The 18,752-nt window shown below is 42.3% G+C and overlaps 1 protein-coding gene across 7 annotated transcripts in view; it reads right to left on the bottom strand.

Annotated features, from left to right (window-relative positions):
• Positions 1-18,752, bottom strand: part of LOC139375281 (centrosomal protein 290) — a 77,504-nt gene that overhangs the window by 2,435 nt on the left and 56,317 nt on the right. For 6 of the 7 annotated variants that reach the window (XM_071116929.1, XM_071116904.1, XM_071116939.1 and 3 more), the window contains 17 exons: positions 17,491-17,690; positions 16,931-17,144; positions 15,318-15,455; positions 14,817-15,038; positions 14,374-14,514; positions 10,529-10,674; positions 10,082-10,237; positions 9,774-9,876; positions 5,301-5,423; positions 4,992-5,078; positions 3,788-3,952; positions 3,499-3,621; positions 3,235-3,404; positions 1,129-1,270; positions 694-767; positions 288-382; positions 29-87 (listed from right to left, as the gene is read on the bottom strand). In XM_071116929.1, the coding sequence (XP_070973030.1) occupies positions 29-87; positions 288-382; positions 694-767; positions 1,129-1,270; positions 3,235-3,404; positions 3,499-3,621; positions 3,788-3,952; positions 4,992-5,078; positions 5,301-5,423; positions 9,774-9,876; positions 10,082-10,237; positions 10,529-10,674; positions 14,374-14,514; positions 14,817-15,038; positions 15,318-15,455; positions 16,931-17,144; positions 17,491-17,690 (2,358 nt within the window). Of the gene's footprint in view, positions 1-28; positions 88-287; positions 383-693; positions 768-1,128; positions 1,271-3,234; positions 3,405-3,498; positions 3,622-3,787; positions 3,953-4,991; positions 5,079-5,300; positions 5,424-8,869; positions 9,473-9,773; positions 9,877-10,081; positions 10,238-10,528; positions 10,675-14,373; positions 14,515-14,816; positions 15,039-15,317; positions 15,456-16,930; positions 17,145-17,490; positions 17,691-18,752 lie in introns of those variants that run through there. The other variant, XM_071116956.1, reaches the window with a different exon arrangement.

Below are 18,752 nucleotides of genomic sequence, written 5' to 3'. Positions count from 1 at the left end.
AGGTAATAGATCGGAGAAGTCACAATACCTGCAAGTGTTTTTTTTCCTCTCCAGTGGCCTTCAGCAGGGCTTGTAGCTCCTCATACCCTGACGACAAAAACATGACACTTGTTGATGTGCAAGTTGTGCTGGTTAGTTACTGCGCCTGTTTAGGTTCTAAATCATTCCTGAACAGTACATGTTTTGTTTGACGTCACAGAACATGCATGAACACATCAATAATGCACATCTTCCACCTTGAAGTGGAAACTTGTCAAACAGGACCACTTTGCTTTTACATGTCTCACCTGGCCTAGCAGAGGTTGTCTCATACTTCTTAGTGTAGTCACTACACTTCTCTACCAGCTCTTCCTTCTCCCTCTCAAGCTGGTTATTGGTCAATCTAAAGACAAAATGGGATAGACATTCCTGTGTGACTAATGGATGGCAAATCAAATGTATAATTTTCATCACCAAATTTGACCCGTTGGTGTAGTAATGGATATTACAAACATAAATGCTGTTTTCAATTTCCTTCACTTTGGTTTCACATTAACATATGGTTCACACATAGCTAACACATTTTGATAACGCATTCCCATGTTAGCTATGTGTGAACCATATGTTTGTAATGCTATTGTATGCAAAGGCAATCAGGTTAGATGTATCACAAGTTTGTCTACATTGAAGAGCTGGCCTATAGGATATATTCACCTCGTTGACTGGAACTCCTTGGCGAGGCCTGACTCAGTGTTTGCTGTGGTGGGAAAGTTGTTTAACAGCTTCACCTTCAGAACAAACAAAAACTGTTTTCACCACCATGAAAATAATGTAGCATAGTACTAGAATGCTACTTCATTTTCTTTATATAAACAATCTGGTTTGATTGGCCCAGAACGACAATAGTACATCATATATGGCACTCTATTCTGTATGTAGTACACTACTTTTGAACAGAGCCCTATGAGCCGTGGTTAAAAGTATTGCACTATATAGGGAACAGGGTGCCATTTGAGGCTCAACCATTGAGAAAAATTAAGAATCGCACAGTGATTTCACAGTCTACGCAACAGATCCGACATAGCTCTGATTGCGTAGACTGTGAAATCACTGTGCGATTCTTAATTTTTCTCTGTGTGGAGCTCTTACCTGCTCCTGTAGTTGGCTGGCGACTCGCTGTGCTTTCTCCTCCCTCTCACTGGCCTCTCGCAGCTGCAGCCTGAGCTCTGAGAGACTGGAGTTCTTCTGGCTGATGTCCTGCTCCAGTGCTTTCATCTTACTCTCAAACATCCTGAAGGGAGGGAAACCAACCCCTTTTCAGTCAGCTATCTAGTTTCAAGACACCCCACTGTAGTCTACATTGGCTTGGTATTCTACCAGATCTAGATGTTTGTTCTTTAGGTCAGTGGTTCCCAAACTGTCAGTCGGGACCCACTTGTAGGTTGTGGCAGGGGTCCATGCAGGTTGCGGGATAAAAACTGTTGTGCATTGCAATTTTCTGAACAGTACCAGTCAAAAGTTTGGACACACTTCATTTCAGGGTTTTTCTTATTTTGTACATTGTGGAATAATAGTGAAGACATCAAAACTATGAAATAACACATGGAATCATGTAGTAACCAAAAAAGTATTAAATTCTTCAAAGTAGCCACCCTTTGCCTTGATGACAGCTTTGCACACTCTTGGCAGTCTCTCAACCAGCTTCATGAGGTAGTCACCTGGAATGCATTTCAATTAACAGGTGTGCTTTGTTTTTAATTTGTGGAATTTCTTTCCTTCTTAATGAGTTTGAGCCAATCAGTTGTGGTGTGACAAGGTAGGGGTGGTATTCAGTAGATAGCCCTATTTGGTAAAAGATCAAGTCCATATTATGGCAAGAACAGCTCAAATAAGCAAAGAGAAATGACAGTCCATCATTACTTTAAGATACGAAGGCCAGTCAATCCGGAAAATTGAAGAGGCGACTCCGGGATGCTGGTCTTCTAGGCAGAGTTGCAAAGAAAAATACATATCTCAGACTGGCCAATAATAAAATATTAAGATGAGCAAAAGAACACAGACACTGGACAGAGGAACTCTGCCTAGAAGGCCAGCATTCTTGAGTCGCCTCTTCACTGTTGACGTTGAGACTGGTGTTTTGTGGGTAGTACTTAATGAAGCTTCCAGTTGAGGACTTGTGAGGCATCTGTTTCTCAAACTAGACACTCTAATATACTTGTCCTCTTGCTCAGTTGTGCACCGGGGCCTCCCACTCTTTATATTCTGGCCAGCAGCCAGTTGGCGCTGTTTCGTTGAAGGGAGTAGTACACAGATTTGTACGAGATCTTCAGTTTCTTGGCAATTTCTCGCATGGAATAGCCTTCATTTCTCAGAACAAGAATAGACTGACGAGTTTCAGAAGAAAGTTATTTGTTTCTGGACATTTTGAGCCTGTAATCGAACCCACAAATGCTGATACTCCAGATAGTTTAAAGATGGCCAGTTTTATGGCTTCTTTAATCATAACAACAGCTTTCAGCTGTGCTAACATAATTGCAAAAGGGTTTTCTAATGATCAATTAGCCTTTTAAAATTATAAACTTGGATTAGCTAACACAACGTTCCATTGGAACACAGGAGTGATGGTTGTTGATAATGGGCCTCTGTACGTCCATGTAGATATTCCATAAAAAATCAGCCGTTTCCAGCTACAATAGGCATTCACAATGTCTACACTGTATTTCTGATCAATTTGATGTTATTTTAATGGACAAAAAATTAGATTTTCTTTCAAAAACAAGGACATTTCTATGTGACTCCAAACTTTTGAAAGGTAGCGTATATATTTTTAAATAATAGCCTATAATCTTGGAGAACTTACAATCAACAAAATAAACACTAGACAATCAGGCCCCCATTGATTTTGTTATAATGTTTGAGCATAAACACAGCATTAACCATGGTAAAATGTGTAGAATTGCAGGAAATTAGCTTAACTACAACATTTTCTGCTGCCAAGATTATATATATATTTTTACTTATTCTTTGGTCTATGTATGTTTTTTCACCGCTTAACCCTTATGGTAGGTTGTGACTCAAAAGACACCTCAATTGGCGGGTTACGAAACAAAGTTTTAGAACCCCTGCTCTAGCTTATACATTAAGTAGTTACAGTCCAAGAAACAGGGTTAGTGAGTTCGCTCGTGTCTTTTAGTCAGATGAGAACAGGAGTGAGGACTGAGTGGTTGACTTCGTTAATTTCAACGGATCCCTCACCTTGTTACCACAGTGGCCTTCCAGGTCTTACTTTCGACCCCCTCAGGGATGACCCTGGACTGGGCTGCCACTAGCTGTTGTCTTGCCTCCTCCAGTTCAGCCTCCAGCTTCTCATTGGTCATCTCTAGACTGGTCTTGGCCATCCTCAGCTTCTCCGTAGCCTCAGTCTCCTGCAACACATTTTTTTTAAATGAGTCCTGAGACTTGACTAAATGTTGTAACTATTATGCATCCCATGAAAAGGGGACGGGGCGGAACACATACCCTTTTAATCTCTTTCCGTAAATGTTCGTTTTCCATCACAATTTTCTCCACTCCTTTGGTTTTGGTCTCTAGTCTGGAGCTCAGCTGTGTTTCTGTGTTTCTCTTGAGCTTCTCGTAATCATTCTAGAGAAGACGGAGAGCCAGAGGACAAAATACATCTTAAAAACATTTGAACTTGAACAGCATAACCTTCGAGCAGTTTTGAAGGGCTATAACAGCTCCACTGGTTGTTAAACATGTAATAGGACAACTCATGCCCTATTACACAAGTAGTTCAACTAGAGTTCACCTTGAGTTTTTCATGCTTGCGTTCCAGAGCTGTGAGCTGTTCCTGACTCAGTGCTGCTGGAGTTTTCTTCAGCGTCTCGTTCTCCCTCTGCACCCTATCCACCACCCTCTTCATCAGCCCGATGGTCTTCTCCAACTCTGGCACAGTTTTACCGCTGCGACCCGCCTACAGTGGACAGGAAAGAGTTTCATTCAGTCGTGTGATCCAGTTGTTGTATAATACACTGTTACTAGATGGTTAAATTGACTGTAAAGTGAGAACCTCTCTACGAGCCATGTCAGTAAAACAAGAGTGAAAACAGACAGGTGGATAGAGTAGAATTACAGCCTGACCACATGGGAATACGACATCTGTATACACCGAGTTTACAAAACATTAAGAACACCTTCCTAATATTGTCTTGCTCATCTTCATCTCTACACGGATTGAAGTGGATTTAACAAGAGACATCAATAAAGGATCATAGTTCTTATCTGGATTCACCTGGTCAGTCTGTGTCATGGAAAGAGTCTTTGGTCTATGTATGTTTTTTCACCGCTTAACCCTTATGGTAGGTCGTGATTCAAAAGACACCTCAATTGGCGGGTCACGAAACAAAGATTTAGAACCCCTGCTCTAGCTTATACATTAAGTAGTTACATGGTCAGTCTATGTCATGGAAAATACAATTATTGATTGTATGTTTGTTTATTCCATGTGTAACTCTGTGTTGTTGTATGTGTCGAACTGCTTTGCTTTATCTTGGCCAGCTCGCAGTTGTAAATGAGAACTTGTTCTCAACCTGGTTAAATAAAGGTGAAATAAAATGTAAAAAAAGAGCATGTGTTCTAAATGTTTTGTATACTCAGTGTAGATACCTAGTCACCAGCGTACACAAGCAGGCATTAAAGCACAAAAAAAATCCCATGATTTAAACTTTTTCAGTCAAAAAATTCCATGGCAAACCTTGTGGCTCTAGAGCCACATCAGGATTTGGAAATTTAACAGACGGCCTTTTTTTAATGACTGATTTGTTTGTCAAAATGGGTTTACAGGCCAGAAAAAAGGGCAGTTATTTGAAAATATATATAAATATTAACCCTAAATAATAACCCCCCACAAAAAATATTATTTTAGACTCAAACCTAATGCGTCATCCATATGACTAAAATCCGTTGCAGAGACTGAGAACTTTAACCCCTGCACAAGACTAGGATTGACCTACCCCACGGACGTGGCCCAGTTTTTTCTCCACCTCCGCCTTTTCCTTCTTCAGAACGTTGTACATCTCTTTGAGGTCTGCAACTTGGTCCTATCAGTACAGTAGAGAGGGTATCATTAGATAAGCTGGAAAACAAACATCTCTGGCAGGTATTAACAGACCAAAGGTCTTAAGATCCACCTATCCACTGAGGTCTTAACCGGTTGCTTAACATGGCTTAAGTTATTGGGCTTCAAGGCCCCAGTTGAAAGGGAGCTAATGATCTGCAGCTATGCTTTTAGTCAAATCCCCCCCATAATGTATCTACCATACCTTTAGTCTGGGTAGGTCGTTGTTGGCCTGTTCCAGTTGAAAGCAGAGCTCCAGCTTCTCGGAGGAAAGCTTTAGGTTCTCTCTCTGAAGCTCGTACTCTTTCTGCGAGGGGGTGCCTGATGTCTAGAAGAAAGAAATAACAGCCGTCACGCTTAATGTGACGAAGCACAAAAATAACAATTTATTAGGAGAGAAGAGGGAAGAGATGAAGAGGGCAAAGAAAGGAAGTGTAAGGTGGTGACCACATGGATTAACATACAAGAACGTAGCGCCTAGGACTGGAAGGAGGTACTATACACAGGGTTTGGCCGGGGTAGGCCGTCATTGTAAATAAGAATTTGTCCTTAACTGACATGCCTAGTTAAAATAAAGGTAAAAAAATAAAAATAAAACACAGACTGGGAGCCTATCAAGCCAAACACTACACACTTTCTGCTAGCTCAAACACTGCACTAGCATCTTGTCAGGGTGGAAGCCAGGGGCAGCCTTTGGTACCTTATGAGTTTTGGGAGACATAGGTTTGAGCTTTTGTCTTATCTTCTCAATGTCATTGGTAATGACCTCAAGCTCGTCACCACGGGTACTCTCCGAAACAAACTCGAGCTTCCTGTCTGTGACATCGTCAATGTCGAGTTCCTTGATGACAAAACTGTCAGGTTCGCCGTCAATGAGGTCAGCGATGACCTCCATTATTTTATTTATTTATTTATTTTTATTTCACCTTTATTTAACCAGGTAGGCAAGTTGAGAACAAGTTCTCATTTACAATTGCGACCTGGCCAAGATAAAGCAAAGCAGTTCGACACATACAACGACACAGAGTTACACATGGAGTAAAACAAACATACAGTCAATAATACAGTATAAACAAGTCTATATACGATGTGAGCAAATGAGGTGAGAATAGGAAGGTAAAGGCAAAAAAGGCCATGGTGGCAAAGTAAATACAATATAGCAAGTGAAACACTGGAATGGTAGATTTGCAATGGGAGAATGTGCAAAGTAGAAATAAAAATAATGGGGTGCAAAGGAGCAAAATAAATAAATAAATAAATTAAATACAGTAGGGAAAGAGGTAGTTGTTTGGGCTAAATTATAGGTGGGCTATGTACAGGTGCAGTAATCTGTGAGCTGCTCTGACAGTTGGTGCTTAAAGCTAGTGAGGGAGATAAGTGTTTCCAGTTTCAGTCATTGGCAGCAGAGAACTGGAAGGAGAGGCGGCCAAAGAAAGAATTGGTTTTGGGGGTGACTAGAGAGATATACCTGCTGGAGCGTGTGCTACAGGTGGGAGATGCAATGGTGACCAGCGAGCTGAGATAAGGGGGGACTTTACCTAGCAGGGTCTTGTAGATGACATGGAGCCAGTGGGTTTGGCGACGAGTATGAAGCGAGGGCCAGCCAACGAGAGCGTACAGGTCGCAATGGTGGGTAGTATATGGGGCTTTGGTGACAAAACGGATTGCACTGTGATAGACTGCATCCAATTTGTTGAGTAGGGTATTGGAGGCTATTTTGTAAATGACATCGCCAAAGTCGAGGATTGGTAGGATGGTCAGTTTTACAAGGGTATGTTTGGCAGCATGAGTGAAGGATGCTTTGTTGCGAAATAGGAAGCCAATTCTAGATTTAACTTTGGATTGGAGATGCTTGATATGGGTCTGGAAGGAGAGTTTACAGTCTAACCAGACACCTAAGTATTTGTAGTTGTCCACGTATTCTAAGTCAGAGCCGTCCAGAGTAGTAATGTTGGACAGGCGGGTAGGTACAGGTAGCGATCGGTTGAAGAGCATGCATTTAGTTTTACTTGTATTTAAGAGCAATTGGAGGCCACGGAAGGAGAGTTGTATGGCATTGAAGCTTGCCTGGAGGGTTGTTAACACAGTGTCCAAAGAAGGGCCAGAAGTATACAGAATGGTGTCGTCTGCGTAGAGGTGGATCAGAGACTCACCAGCAGCAAGAGCGACCTCATTGATGTATACAGAGAAGAGAGTCGGTCCAAGAATTGAACCCTGTGGCACCCCCATAGAGACTGCCAGAGGTCCGGACAGCAGAGCCTCCGATTTGACACACTGAACTCTATCAGAGAAGTAGTTGGTGAACCAGGCGAGGCAATCATTTGAGAAACCAAGGCTTTCGAGTCTGCCGATGAGGATGTGGTGATTGACAGAGTCGAAAGCCTTGGCCAGATCAATGAATACGGCTGCACAGTAATGTTTCTTATCGATGCCGGTTAAGATGTCATTTAGGACCTTGAGCGTGGCTGAGGTGCACCCATGACCAGCTCTGAAACCAGATTGCATAGCAGAGAAGGTATGGTGAGATTCGAAATGGTCGGTAATCTGTTTGTTGACTTGGCTTTCGAAGACCTTAGAAAGGCATGGTAGGATAGATATAGGTCTGTAGCAGTTTGGGTCAAGAGTGTCACCCCCTTTGAAGAGGGGGATGACCGCAGCTGCTTTCCAATCTTTGGGAATCTCAGACGACACGAAAGAGAGGTTGAACAGGCTAGTAATAGGGGTGGCAACAATTTCGGCAGATCATTTTAGAAAGAAAGGGTCCAGATTGTCTAGCCCGGCTGATTTGTAGGGGTCCAGATTTTGCAGCTCATTCAAAACATCAGCTGAGCAGATTTGGGAGAAGGAGAAATGGGGAAGGCTTGGGCGAGTTGTTGTGGGGGGTGCAGTGCTGTTGACCGGGGTAGGAGTAGCCAGGTGGAAAGCATGGCCAGCCGTAGAAAAATGCTTATTGAAATTCTCAATTATGGTGGATTTATCAGTGGTGACAGTGTTTCCTATCTTCAGTGCAGTGGGCAGCTGGGAGGAGGTGTTCTTATTCTCCATGGACTTTACAGTGTCCCAGAACATTTTTGAGTTAGTGTTGCAGGAAGCAAATTTCTGCTTGAAAAAGCTAGCCTTGGCTTTTCTAACTGCCTGTGTATAATGGTTTCTAGCTTCCCTGAACAGCTGCATATCACGGGGGCTGTTCGATGCTAATGCAGAACGCCATAGGATGGCCTCTATGAAGTCCTCTTCTTTCCTGACGTTTCCTCCACTGTCCCACTTAATTTCCATATCCACCTCCCTCTGTGTCTCCATCTCCTCCATCTCTGTCTCCCCCTGTATCCTCTGCATTATCTGTATCCATCACACTACTTGACTGCTGTCACCTCTCCTTGCTCAGATGCAGGTTTCGCTGACTCAAGCCTCTCAGAGGTTGATGGCTCATTCTGGATTTAGGAGGTTTGGATCGTAGAAATAGAATGAATAGAAAGAATGTCCCCATTCAAGTAAACTATGGCATAATGGGTGGACTGGTGGCCATTGCGAGTGTATCCATAGGAGCAAAGCAGGAAGTAAAAATAATGGAAGAAAAAAGGAAGTGTACGGTGCACTTTTTATTTAACGTCCTGCTTTGCTCCTATTGTGTACTCATCAATATGTGCTGTAATATGTTGATTATACTCAACTGACATTACAAAAATTCCATTATATTGCATGAGCCACATCAGTTAACATAATTTGAAGGAACATTCTATATTACAATGGAAATTATTGCATCACAATACCAGGCAGCCAGTGCGAGTGTATCAATGAGTTCACCAGTCAAATTGCCAGGGTTAGAGGTTCCAAGCCTTCATTCTATTTCTATGGTTTGGGTACACTCAAATCCAGCACAGTGTCACTTGTGGAATCCTGTCTGACAATGAGATTCTCCTCTGTGGTTATGTCCACTAGTTCAGCAACAGCCACCTCATTGACATTCTCTGACTCTGCGCCACTTTTTTCCAGGTTCTCCTGCTTGGACTCTCTGTCAGTCTCTTCTGTTTCCCCATCTCCCTCTTCTGTATCTTCAGTCTGTTCTTCATGTCCTCCCTCTCCAGTCTCATCTGTTCTTTCCTGTTCTCCACGCTCTGTCCTGCTTGGTTTCTCTGTCTGCTCGGTCTCAGGTACACAGTCATTTGTTCCATCAAAGACTGTCTGGGTTTCTTTCTGTTCTTGGTTTGGGTGTAGTGCCCCCTCCTTGTGGGCTGACGCGCCATCTCTCTGACAGGCTACACTGTCATTGGCTAAGAAGGTCAGGACCCTCTTTTTCTCATGTACGTCACCAACATCAAACGTCAGCGAACGAAGCTCTTTCAAGGACACGGACGGGGAGACCAAACTTCTCCCCTCCTTCACGTGCATCGAATGGGATTGAGGAGTGGGTGAAAGAGAGAAGTAGAAAAGAGAATAAAGAAAGTGTAGAAACCTAATGACTTAAATGTGAAATTAATGCAAACATACGTACATAGTGAGATGAAAGACAGTTGGCAATATTTGTAAACAGTGGTTGTCTGTTGAGTCTGAGTGAGTTTTCACAAACGTTCAACGTCAAGCCCGGCAGTTTAAGTATGTTTTCCTGTCTTGTTGTGTTTGTGTGTAAAAGGTAGTGCAGTCTCAGATCATATTTGAGTCAGTCAGTGTGTAGTCTTACAGAGGACTTCTGGCTCTCCAGGGAGTGAAGCCTGTCCTCCAGGTAGTGGTTCCTCAGGTTCATGTCTTCCATGGCAGAATCTCTGGGTAGGGCCTGCTGCTGTCTGGAATGGACAGAGAGGAAAATGTTAGTCCTACAAGGGTTGGTCTGGTTATACTGCAAACACAATACATAATAGTGTTGTTGATGTGTTCCCACCATCTTATTTGTCCACCAGAAAAAGCCCTATGATTTTGAGCTTCTAAAGAAAAAGAGTTGCTATTAAACGAACCAACAGCAGCACAGTTTACAATGTCTGAAACACCTACTTTATGGTGAGGATCTGTTGCTCCAGTTCAGCGTTCCTCCTCTTCAGCTCAACCAGTTCTTTCTCAGACTCCTGTGTCCTCACCCCCACCACCTGATCTGCCGTCACACCACGACCCTTCAGTTTCCTCTGCAGACCTGCCTTTTCCTGCTCCAGTCTGAACACAGAGGGACAACCAGGGACATGGCACAACGTAAGACCATATGGCTAAGGAGTATTGGAGTGAAGGAGTGAGTGAGTGTTCGATATCTATTGTGTATGAGTAAGCAGGGTCATGTGATTCTGTGAACCTTTTGTTGGTCTTGTCCGTGTGCATGTGCGTCCGTGTGTGTCAGTCAAAATGTCTGTACTTAGTATGTCTTCATGAAGTGTGTGGGATGTGTATGTTTCTTATGGTGTGTGCATGGTGTGGCTAAACCCCTTGCACCATGAGTGTCTTGGTTCTAACCTGGCGTAGAGCTCCTTGAGAGTACTCAGCTGCTTAGAGACAGACTCTGTTTCCCTCTCCTTCTCCTTCAGAATGTTCCTCACTTTCTCCATCCTGGCCTGCCACTTCTTGCCCTCCTCCCACCGCACTATTTCTTCTTTATTTGTCTGCAGGGTAGATAGTGTGATGATGAGGCATGTCACACATAGGTTCCTTTCAATCCTCAAATACCTTGTATTTGTGAATGTCCATGAAATACAGGAATATAATTATAGGATCTCTATGGAGCCAACATGCAGTGGGACAGGGAGGGAAGGATCAAATCAAATCTGATTTGACACATGCGCTGAATACAGGTGTAAACTTTACTGTGAAATTCTTTCTTACAAGTCCTTAACCAACAATGCAGTTCAAGAAATAGAGGGCCTTCCTCTGACACCACCTACTATATAGGTCCTGGATAGAGGTCGACTGATTAATCGGAATGGCCGATTATTTAGGGCCGATTTCGGAATCGGAAATCGGTATTTTAGGGCGCAAATTTTTGTATCTATTTTTTTATACCTTTATTTAACTAGGCAAGTCAGTTAAGAACACATTCTTATTTTTAATGACGGCCTAGGAACGGTGGGTTAACTGCCTTGTTCAGGGGCAGAACGACAGATTTTCACCTTGTCAGCTCGGGGGATCCAATCTTGCAACCTTACAGTTAACTAGTCCAACGCAATAACGACCTGGCTCTCTCTCGTTGCACTCCACAAGGAGACTGCCTGTTACACGAATGCAGTAAGTCAAGGTAAGTTGCTAGCTAGCATTAAGCGTATCTTATAAAAAACAATCAATCACAATCACTAGTTAACTACACATGGTTGATGATATTACTAGATGTTATCTAGTGTCCTGCGTTGCATATAATCTGACTGAGCATACAAGTATCTAAGTATCTGACTGAGCGGTGGTAGGCAGAAGCAGGCGCGTAAACATTCATTCAAACAGCACTTTCGTGCATTTTGCCAGAAGCTCTTCGTTGTGCGTCAAGCATTGTGCTTTTTATGACTTCAAATCTATCAACTACCGAGATGAGGCTCGTGTAACCGAAGTGAAATGGCCAGCTAGTTAGCGCACGCTAATTGTCGTTGTATTGCTGGTTCGAGCCCAGGGACGAGTGAGGAGAGGGACGGAAGCTATACTGTTACACTGGCAATACTAAAGTGCCTATAAGAACATCCAATAGTCAAAGGTTAATGAAATACAAATGGTATAGAGGGAAATAGTCCTATAATTTCTATAATAACTACAACCTAAATCTTCTTACCTGGGAATATTGAAGACTCAAGTTAAAAGGAACCACCAGCTTTCATATGTTCTCATGTTCTGAGCAAGGAACTCAAATGTTAGCTTTCTTACATAGCACATATTGCACTTTTTCTTTCTTCTCCAACACTTATTATTTAAACCAAATTGAACATGTTTCATTATTTACTTGAGGCTAAACTGATTTTATTGATGTATTAGGAGCGGCAGCGTAGCCTAGTGGTTAGAGTGTTGGACTAGTAACCGGAAGGTTGCAAGTTCAAACCCCCGAGCTGACAAGGTCGTTCTGCCCACTACCCACTGTTCCTAGGCCGTCATTGAAAATAAGAATTTGTTCTTAACTGACTTGCCTAGTTAAATAAAGGTAAATATATATATATATATATTAAGTTAAAATAAGTGTTAATTAAGTATTGTTGAAATTGTCATTATTACAAATAAAAAAATCGTCCGATTAATCGGTATCGGCTTTTTTGGTCCTCCAATAATCGGTATCGGCGTTGAAATCATAGTCGGTCGACCTCTAGTCCTAAGCTTGGCCCCAAAGATGTAACTGGGCATTACCCTCTGTAGCGCCTTACTGTCTGTCATATGCTGAGCAGTTGCCATATCAAATCAAATCAAATGTTATTGTTCGTGTACACATATTTTGCAGATGTTACTGCAGGTGTAGCAAAATGCTTATGTTTCAGTGCAGTACTACCTAACAATACACGGAAATATCCAAAACATTTATATAAAGGAATTAAGGAATTAAGAAATATAGAAATGCTAGAATGAGCAATGTCAGAGTCCAGAATATAAATATATACTGTACATATATGAAGGTGTGTATTGACATTATGGACATTATTTGAATAGAAAAGTTGTGTACAGTAGTAGTTATAGAGGATGAGCCTTGACTAGAATACAGTATATACAGTTGAAGTTGGAAGTTTACATACACTTAGAATGGAGTCATTAAAACTAGTTTTTTATCCACTCCACAAATTTCTTGTTAACAAACTATAGTTTTCTCAAGGACATCTACTTTGTTCATGACACAAGTAATTTTTCCAACAATTGTTTACAGACAGATTATTTCACCGTATCACAATTCCAGTGGGTCAGAAGTTTACATACACTAAGTTGACTGTGCCTTTAAACAGCTTGGAAAATTCCAGAAAATGATGTCATGACTTTAGAAGCTTCTGATAGGCTTATTGACATCATTTGAGTCTATTGGAGGTGTACCTGTGGATGTATTTCAAGACCTACCTTCAAACTCAGTGCCTCTTTGCTTGACATCATGGGGAAATCAAAAGAAATCAGCCAAAACCTCAGAAAAAAATTGTAGAACTTCACAAGTCTGGTTCATCCTTGGGAGCAATTTCCAAACACGTGAAGGTACCACGTTCATCTGTACAAACAATGGTACGCAAGTATAAATACCATGGGGCCACGCAGCCGTCATACCTTTCAGGAAGGAGACGCGTTCTGTCTCCTAGAGATGAACGTACTTAGGTGTGAAAAGTGCAAATCAATCCCAGAACAACAGCAAAGGACCCTGTGAAGATGTGGAGGAAACAAGTACAAAAGTATCTATATCCACAGTAAAACGAGTCCTATATCGACATATCCTGAAAGGCCGCCGCTCCAAAACCGCCCTAAAAAAGCCAGACTACGGTTTTCAACTGCACATGGGGACAAAGATTGTACTTTTTGGAGAAATGTCCTCTGGTCTGATGAAACAAAAATAGAACTGTTTGGCCATAATGACCGTTGTTATGTTTGGAAGAAAAAGGGGGAGGCTTGCAAGCCGAAGAACACCATCCCAACCGTGAAGCACGGGGGTGGCAGCATCATGTTGTTGGGGTGCTTTGCTGCAGGAGGGACTGGTTCACTTCACAAAATAGATGGCATCATGAGGATTGAAAATTACGTGGATATATTGAAGCAACATCTCAAGACATCAGCCAGGAAGTTAAAGCTTGGTTGCAAATGGGTCTTCCAAATGGACAATCACCCCAAGCATACTTCCAATGTTGTAAAATGGCTTAAAAACAACAAAGTCAATGTATTGGAGTGGCCATCACAAAGCCCTGACATCAAACCTATAAAACATTTGTGGGCAGAACTAAAAAAGTGTGTGCAAGCAAGGAGGCCTACAAACCTGACTCAGTTACACCAGCTCTGTCAGGAGGAATGGGCCAAAATTCATCCAATTTATTGTGGGAAGCTTGCGGAAGGCTACCCGAAACATTTAACCCAAGTTAAACAATTTAAAGGCTATGCTACCACATACTAATTGAGTGATTGAGTGTACGTAAACTTCTGACCCACTGGGAATGTGATGAAAGAAATTAAAGCTGAAATAAATAATTCTCAATTCTTATTTCACATTACACATTCTTAAAATAAAGTGGTGATCCTAACTGACCTAAGACAGGACATTTTTAGTAGGATTAAATGTTAGGAATTGTGAAAAACTGAGTTTAAATGTATTTGGCTAAGGTGTATGTAAACTTCCGACTTCAACTGTACCTGAAGTGGGTAAAACAGTATGTACTCACCTTGTCATCCTTTAGGCCAAGACCTTTCCTTTCTGGTGTTGACTCTGGTACACTTCTCCTTTCCAGCTCCGACTCCAACTTACGGATCTTCTTCTGCAGTGCCTCTACTGTGGGCCCCTTTCCCTCAGGCTCAGATTGACCCTGCACACACAGTCATAATTATTTACAGTTAAAACATTTTTTTTGACACACAGACATATATGCAGACACGCTCCCACATAAACAATTTAAACAATTACATAGATTGATAACACAAATAGATGATCAATCAAACACACTAACAGAGTCGCCCCCCACCCCCCAATCAATTGATAAATTACACAACTATTGTCCATCCAATTGGATTACATAATAATAATAATAATAATAATAATGAAATAAGCATATTCCTACTCCCCAGCTTGCCGATTGGACACAGAAACAAGTCGGACTGTGTCACTGACCTGCAGTCCGCTGTTGAGCCTCTTGATTCGCTGTTTGAGTTCCTGGATCTCCTCGTCTCTCTCTTCCTTCTCCCCCTGCAGCTTGCTCTGGGTCTTCAGGCTCTTCTGGAGGTCCTTGTTCAGGCCCTCTACCTCCTCCTTCAGGGTATTCTCCCTCCCCCTCCCTGCCTTCACAGCCTCCTTCGCCCCCTGGAGCTCTTCGTTTAGCTCCTGCACACGAGCCTGATGGAAATAACCAGATTGGTATGCATTCAAGGGATACTGTGCGACTTGACAAAAGTTATTCTGTATTGATAATTGGGATATAAAAACATGTGCAGCATAACATGCTGATTATGTGTCATGACTGGGAATCTTAACACTTATCAGGAAAGATAAACCCTCTATCACTTACGAGTGTTAGCAGATTGTGTTTTAAGGGTTTGAAATGATGTAAGCACTAGTTCATTAATAGCACGGTACCTAATATGCTATGAGACTGAGAGAATGATGGGGACCAACCTTGAGGTCCTTGGTATGCTTGTCTACCAGCAGCTGGACATTGAGGCTATCCTCTCTGTGAGATGCATTGGCTATAATCTGCTGCTCCGCATGGGACGTCATCTCTGCCCTCAGCGCCAACAGGGCCTTACTCAGAGCCTGAGAGAAAGAGAGAGAAAGGGGGAAAAAGGGAAAGGGAAATGGAGAGGATGAAGTGGAGAGGCATAATATAGTTCCGGTCTGTTTAGTCAGTCTATTGTGACGTTTGGCAGTCATGTTCATGCTCCCAAGATGCTATAATTAGACTGACACAGTTCTATAGAGAGCAGACCATAAGACCAACAAACACAGTAGTGGCCAAATATATTGGCACCCTTGCACTTTTCTCAAATAATTCCCTATTTCTTGTTATTGGAATTTCAACATTTCAGAACCAATTTTATTTTTGTAAACTTACGTTGACAATTTTAATTTCACAAATGGCATGGACAAAATTATTGGCACCCCGGAGCCTTTACTTGGTTGCACAGCCTTTGGCCAAGATAACTTCCAACAAATGCTTCTTGTAGTCATCAATGAGCTTGCTGCACCATTCTACAGGCAATTTGGCCCACTCTAAAGCAGCAAACTGCTCTAATTCTTTAATGTTTGAAGGGTGCACTGCACCAACTACTGTTTCCAGCTCTCGCCATAGGTTATGGATGTGATTCAGATCTGGACTCTTCACTGGCCACTCCAGAACAGTCCAGCGTTTCTTTTTGAACCATTCCAGAGTGCTTTTCATGTGTGCTTGGGGTTGTTGTCCTGCTGGAAGACCCATAACCTTCAAAGGCGACCCAGTTTTTGGACACTGTGTTGAACATTGAAACCGGGTCTCCATTGAAGGTTTCGGGTCTTAGAACAGGACAATGACCCCAAACACACATTAAAAACCACCTAGGAATGGTTAAGAGATGCTGGACTGTTCTGGAGTGGCTAGCGAAGAGTCCAGATCTGAATCACATCCATAACCTATGGCGAGATCTGAAAACAGTAGTTGGTGGAAGGAACCCGTCAAACATTGAAGAATTTTAGCAGTTTGCTGCTGAAAAGTGGGCAACATTGTCAGTAGACAAGCTCATTGATGGTTTGTGTTTGTCTGCAGTTATCTTGGCCAAGTACTAAGTACTAAGTACAAGTACTAACCAAGTACTAGCTCTGGGATGCCAATAATTTTGTCCATGCCATTTGTTCTGCAATGTTGAAATTCCAATAACAAAGTGTGGTGGCCAAAAGTTTTCAATCAATCAAATTCAATCACATTTATTTTTAAAGACCTTTTTACATCAGCAGTTGTTACAAAGTGCTTATACAGAAAACCAGCTTAAAACCCCAAACAGCAAGCAATGTAGATGTAGAAGCACAGTGGCTAGGAAAAACTCCATAGAAAATCCAGCATAGAAAGGCAGGAATGTAGAAAGAAACCTAGAGAGGCACCAGGCTCTGAGGGGTGGTCAGTCCTCTTCTGGCTGTGCCGGGTGGAGATTATAAGAGTACATGACCATCAACTTATTTGAGAAGAAATAGGGAATTATTTAAGAAAGTTGCAAGGGTGCCAATATATCTGGCCACAACTGTATCTTCCTAGTCTTCACCTTCAGTTGTTTCTCTTTCTGGTTGAGCTGTGCTTTGAGTCTCTCCACCAGGTTCTTCATGGTGTTGCTGGGCGAGCGGACGTTGGCCTGTTTCTGGGCCTCCAGCTCTGTGCGGAGGTAGTGCAGCTCCTTCTCCATCTGACCCAGCTGAGCCCGCTGCTCCTCAGCCTCCCCTGACATAGCTTTGGCCTGGGCTGCATGACGCTCCTCCAGCCTGGAACACACACAGTGGGGTTAAGCTAAACACAGGGCACAGGTCAAATTGGTTAAACACAGTTTGTATAGATAGGATGAAATTATTGACAAAGACAACTAAAGAATCAACATTTTGTGAGTTAAACAAGCCTAATCCTAGTTTACATATAGCTTTATCATTTATTGTTTCTTTCTAACTTTTCCTAGGCCTGGGATGCCATCAAATTCACTATTCCTGATCACATACAGTAGGCCAACGTAAATGCAGATCTCAATTCTCAATTACATGACAGATCAGGTAAACAATGTATGTAGCTAAGCACTGAGTATCTTTGGTGTGCATCTTAAGCCAGCCAGTGACTTACTTAGCCCTCTCTGAGGCGTGCTCTTTGGCCTGCATGGCTGTGAGGTTTCTCTGCCTGTCCAGCTCTGCAATGAGACCCTTCAGCCGGTCGGTCATGGAGGACAGAGAGCGGTCTTGTTCCACCACCGTCTGTTCCATCTCAGCTAGGCGAACCAGGTGCTTGGTGGTCGGCACCGTTATGGTGGGCTTCTTCATTAACTCCTGGGGACAACAAGGAGATTAACAGAAGAGATTTTTGGGTCGTTCCAGGAAAAGAGTGCCTTTTGCATCTCTTTGATATTTAAGTAGAAATTGTGCACCAATATTTAATTTTAAAAGCCTGTTATATTAAATGAAGTGTCCTTTAATATAGAACACATGGAAAATTCAATACAACCGGTTTCTTATATGAATAACGGCTTGCTAAAGTGCCAAAATTCAGCATTTTGACCTGTCCATCCAACACTGTGTCACTTCTAGGAAGATTTCAACCCACTTAATCTAAAATGTCTATCATTATAAAGCACTAGAAGTTATTTTTGTTGCTTTGACAAAGTTATTCCTGAAAATTATTATTATTTTTTTTTAAATTTCACCAGGTAGGCAAGTTCTCATTCACAACTGCGACCTGGCCAAGATAAAGCAAAGCAGTTCGACACATATAACAACACAGAGTTACACATGGAGTAAAACAAACATACAGTCAATACAGAAAAATAAGTCTATATTCAATGTGAGCAAATGAGGTAAGATAAGGGAGGTAAAGGCAATAAATAGGCCATGGTGGCAAAGTAAATACAATATAGCTGGAATGGTAGATTTGACAGTAGATGAGTGTGCAAAGTAGAAATACTGGGGTGCAAAGGAGCAAAATAAATAAATAAATACAGTAGGGGAAGAGGTAGTTGTTTGGGCTATTTATAGATGGGCTATATACAGGTGAGCTGCTCTGACAGCTGGTGCTTAAAGCTAGTGAGGGGGATAAATGTTTCCAGTTTCAGCGATTTTTGTAGTTCGTTCCAGTCATTAGCAGCAGAGAACTGGAAGGAGAGGTGGCCAAAGGAGGAATTGGCTTTGGGGGTGACAAGTGATATATACCTGCTGGAACGCGTGCTACGGGTGGGTGCAGCTATGGTGACCAGCGAGCAGAGATAAGACTTTACCTAGCAGGGTCTTGTAGATGACCTGGAGCCAGTGGGTTTGGCGAGGAGTATGAAGCGAGGGTCAGCCAACGAGAGCGTACAGGTCGCAGTGGTGGGTAGTATATGGGGCTTTGGTGACAAA

This window comes from Oncorhynchus clarkii, chromosome 2 (assembly GCF_045791955.1).
Source record: "Oncorhynchus clarkii lewisi isolate Uvic-CL-2024 chromosome 2, UVic_Ocla_1.0, whole genome shotgun sequence".
Lineage (NCBI taxonomy): Eukaryota > Metazoa > Chordata > Actinopteri > Salmoniformes > Salmonidae > Oncorhynchus > Oncorhynchus clarkii.
The sequence above is the reverse complement of the archived record's forward strand: the minus strand, read 5'-3'. Positions and strand labels throughout refer to the sequence as shown.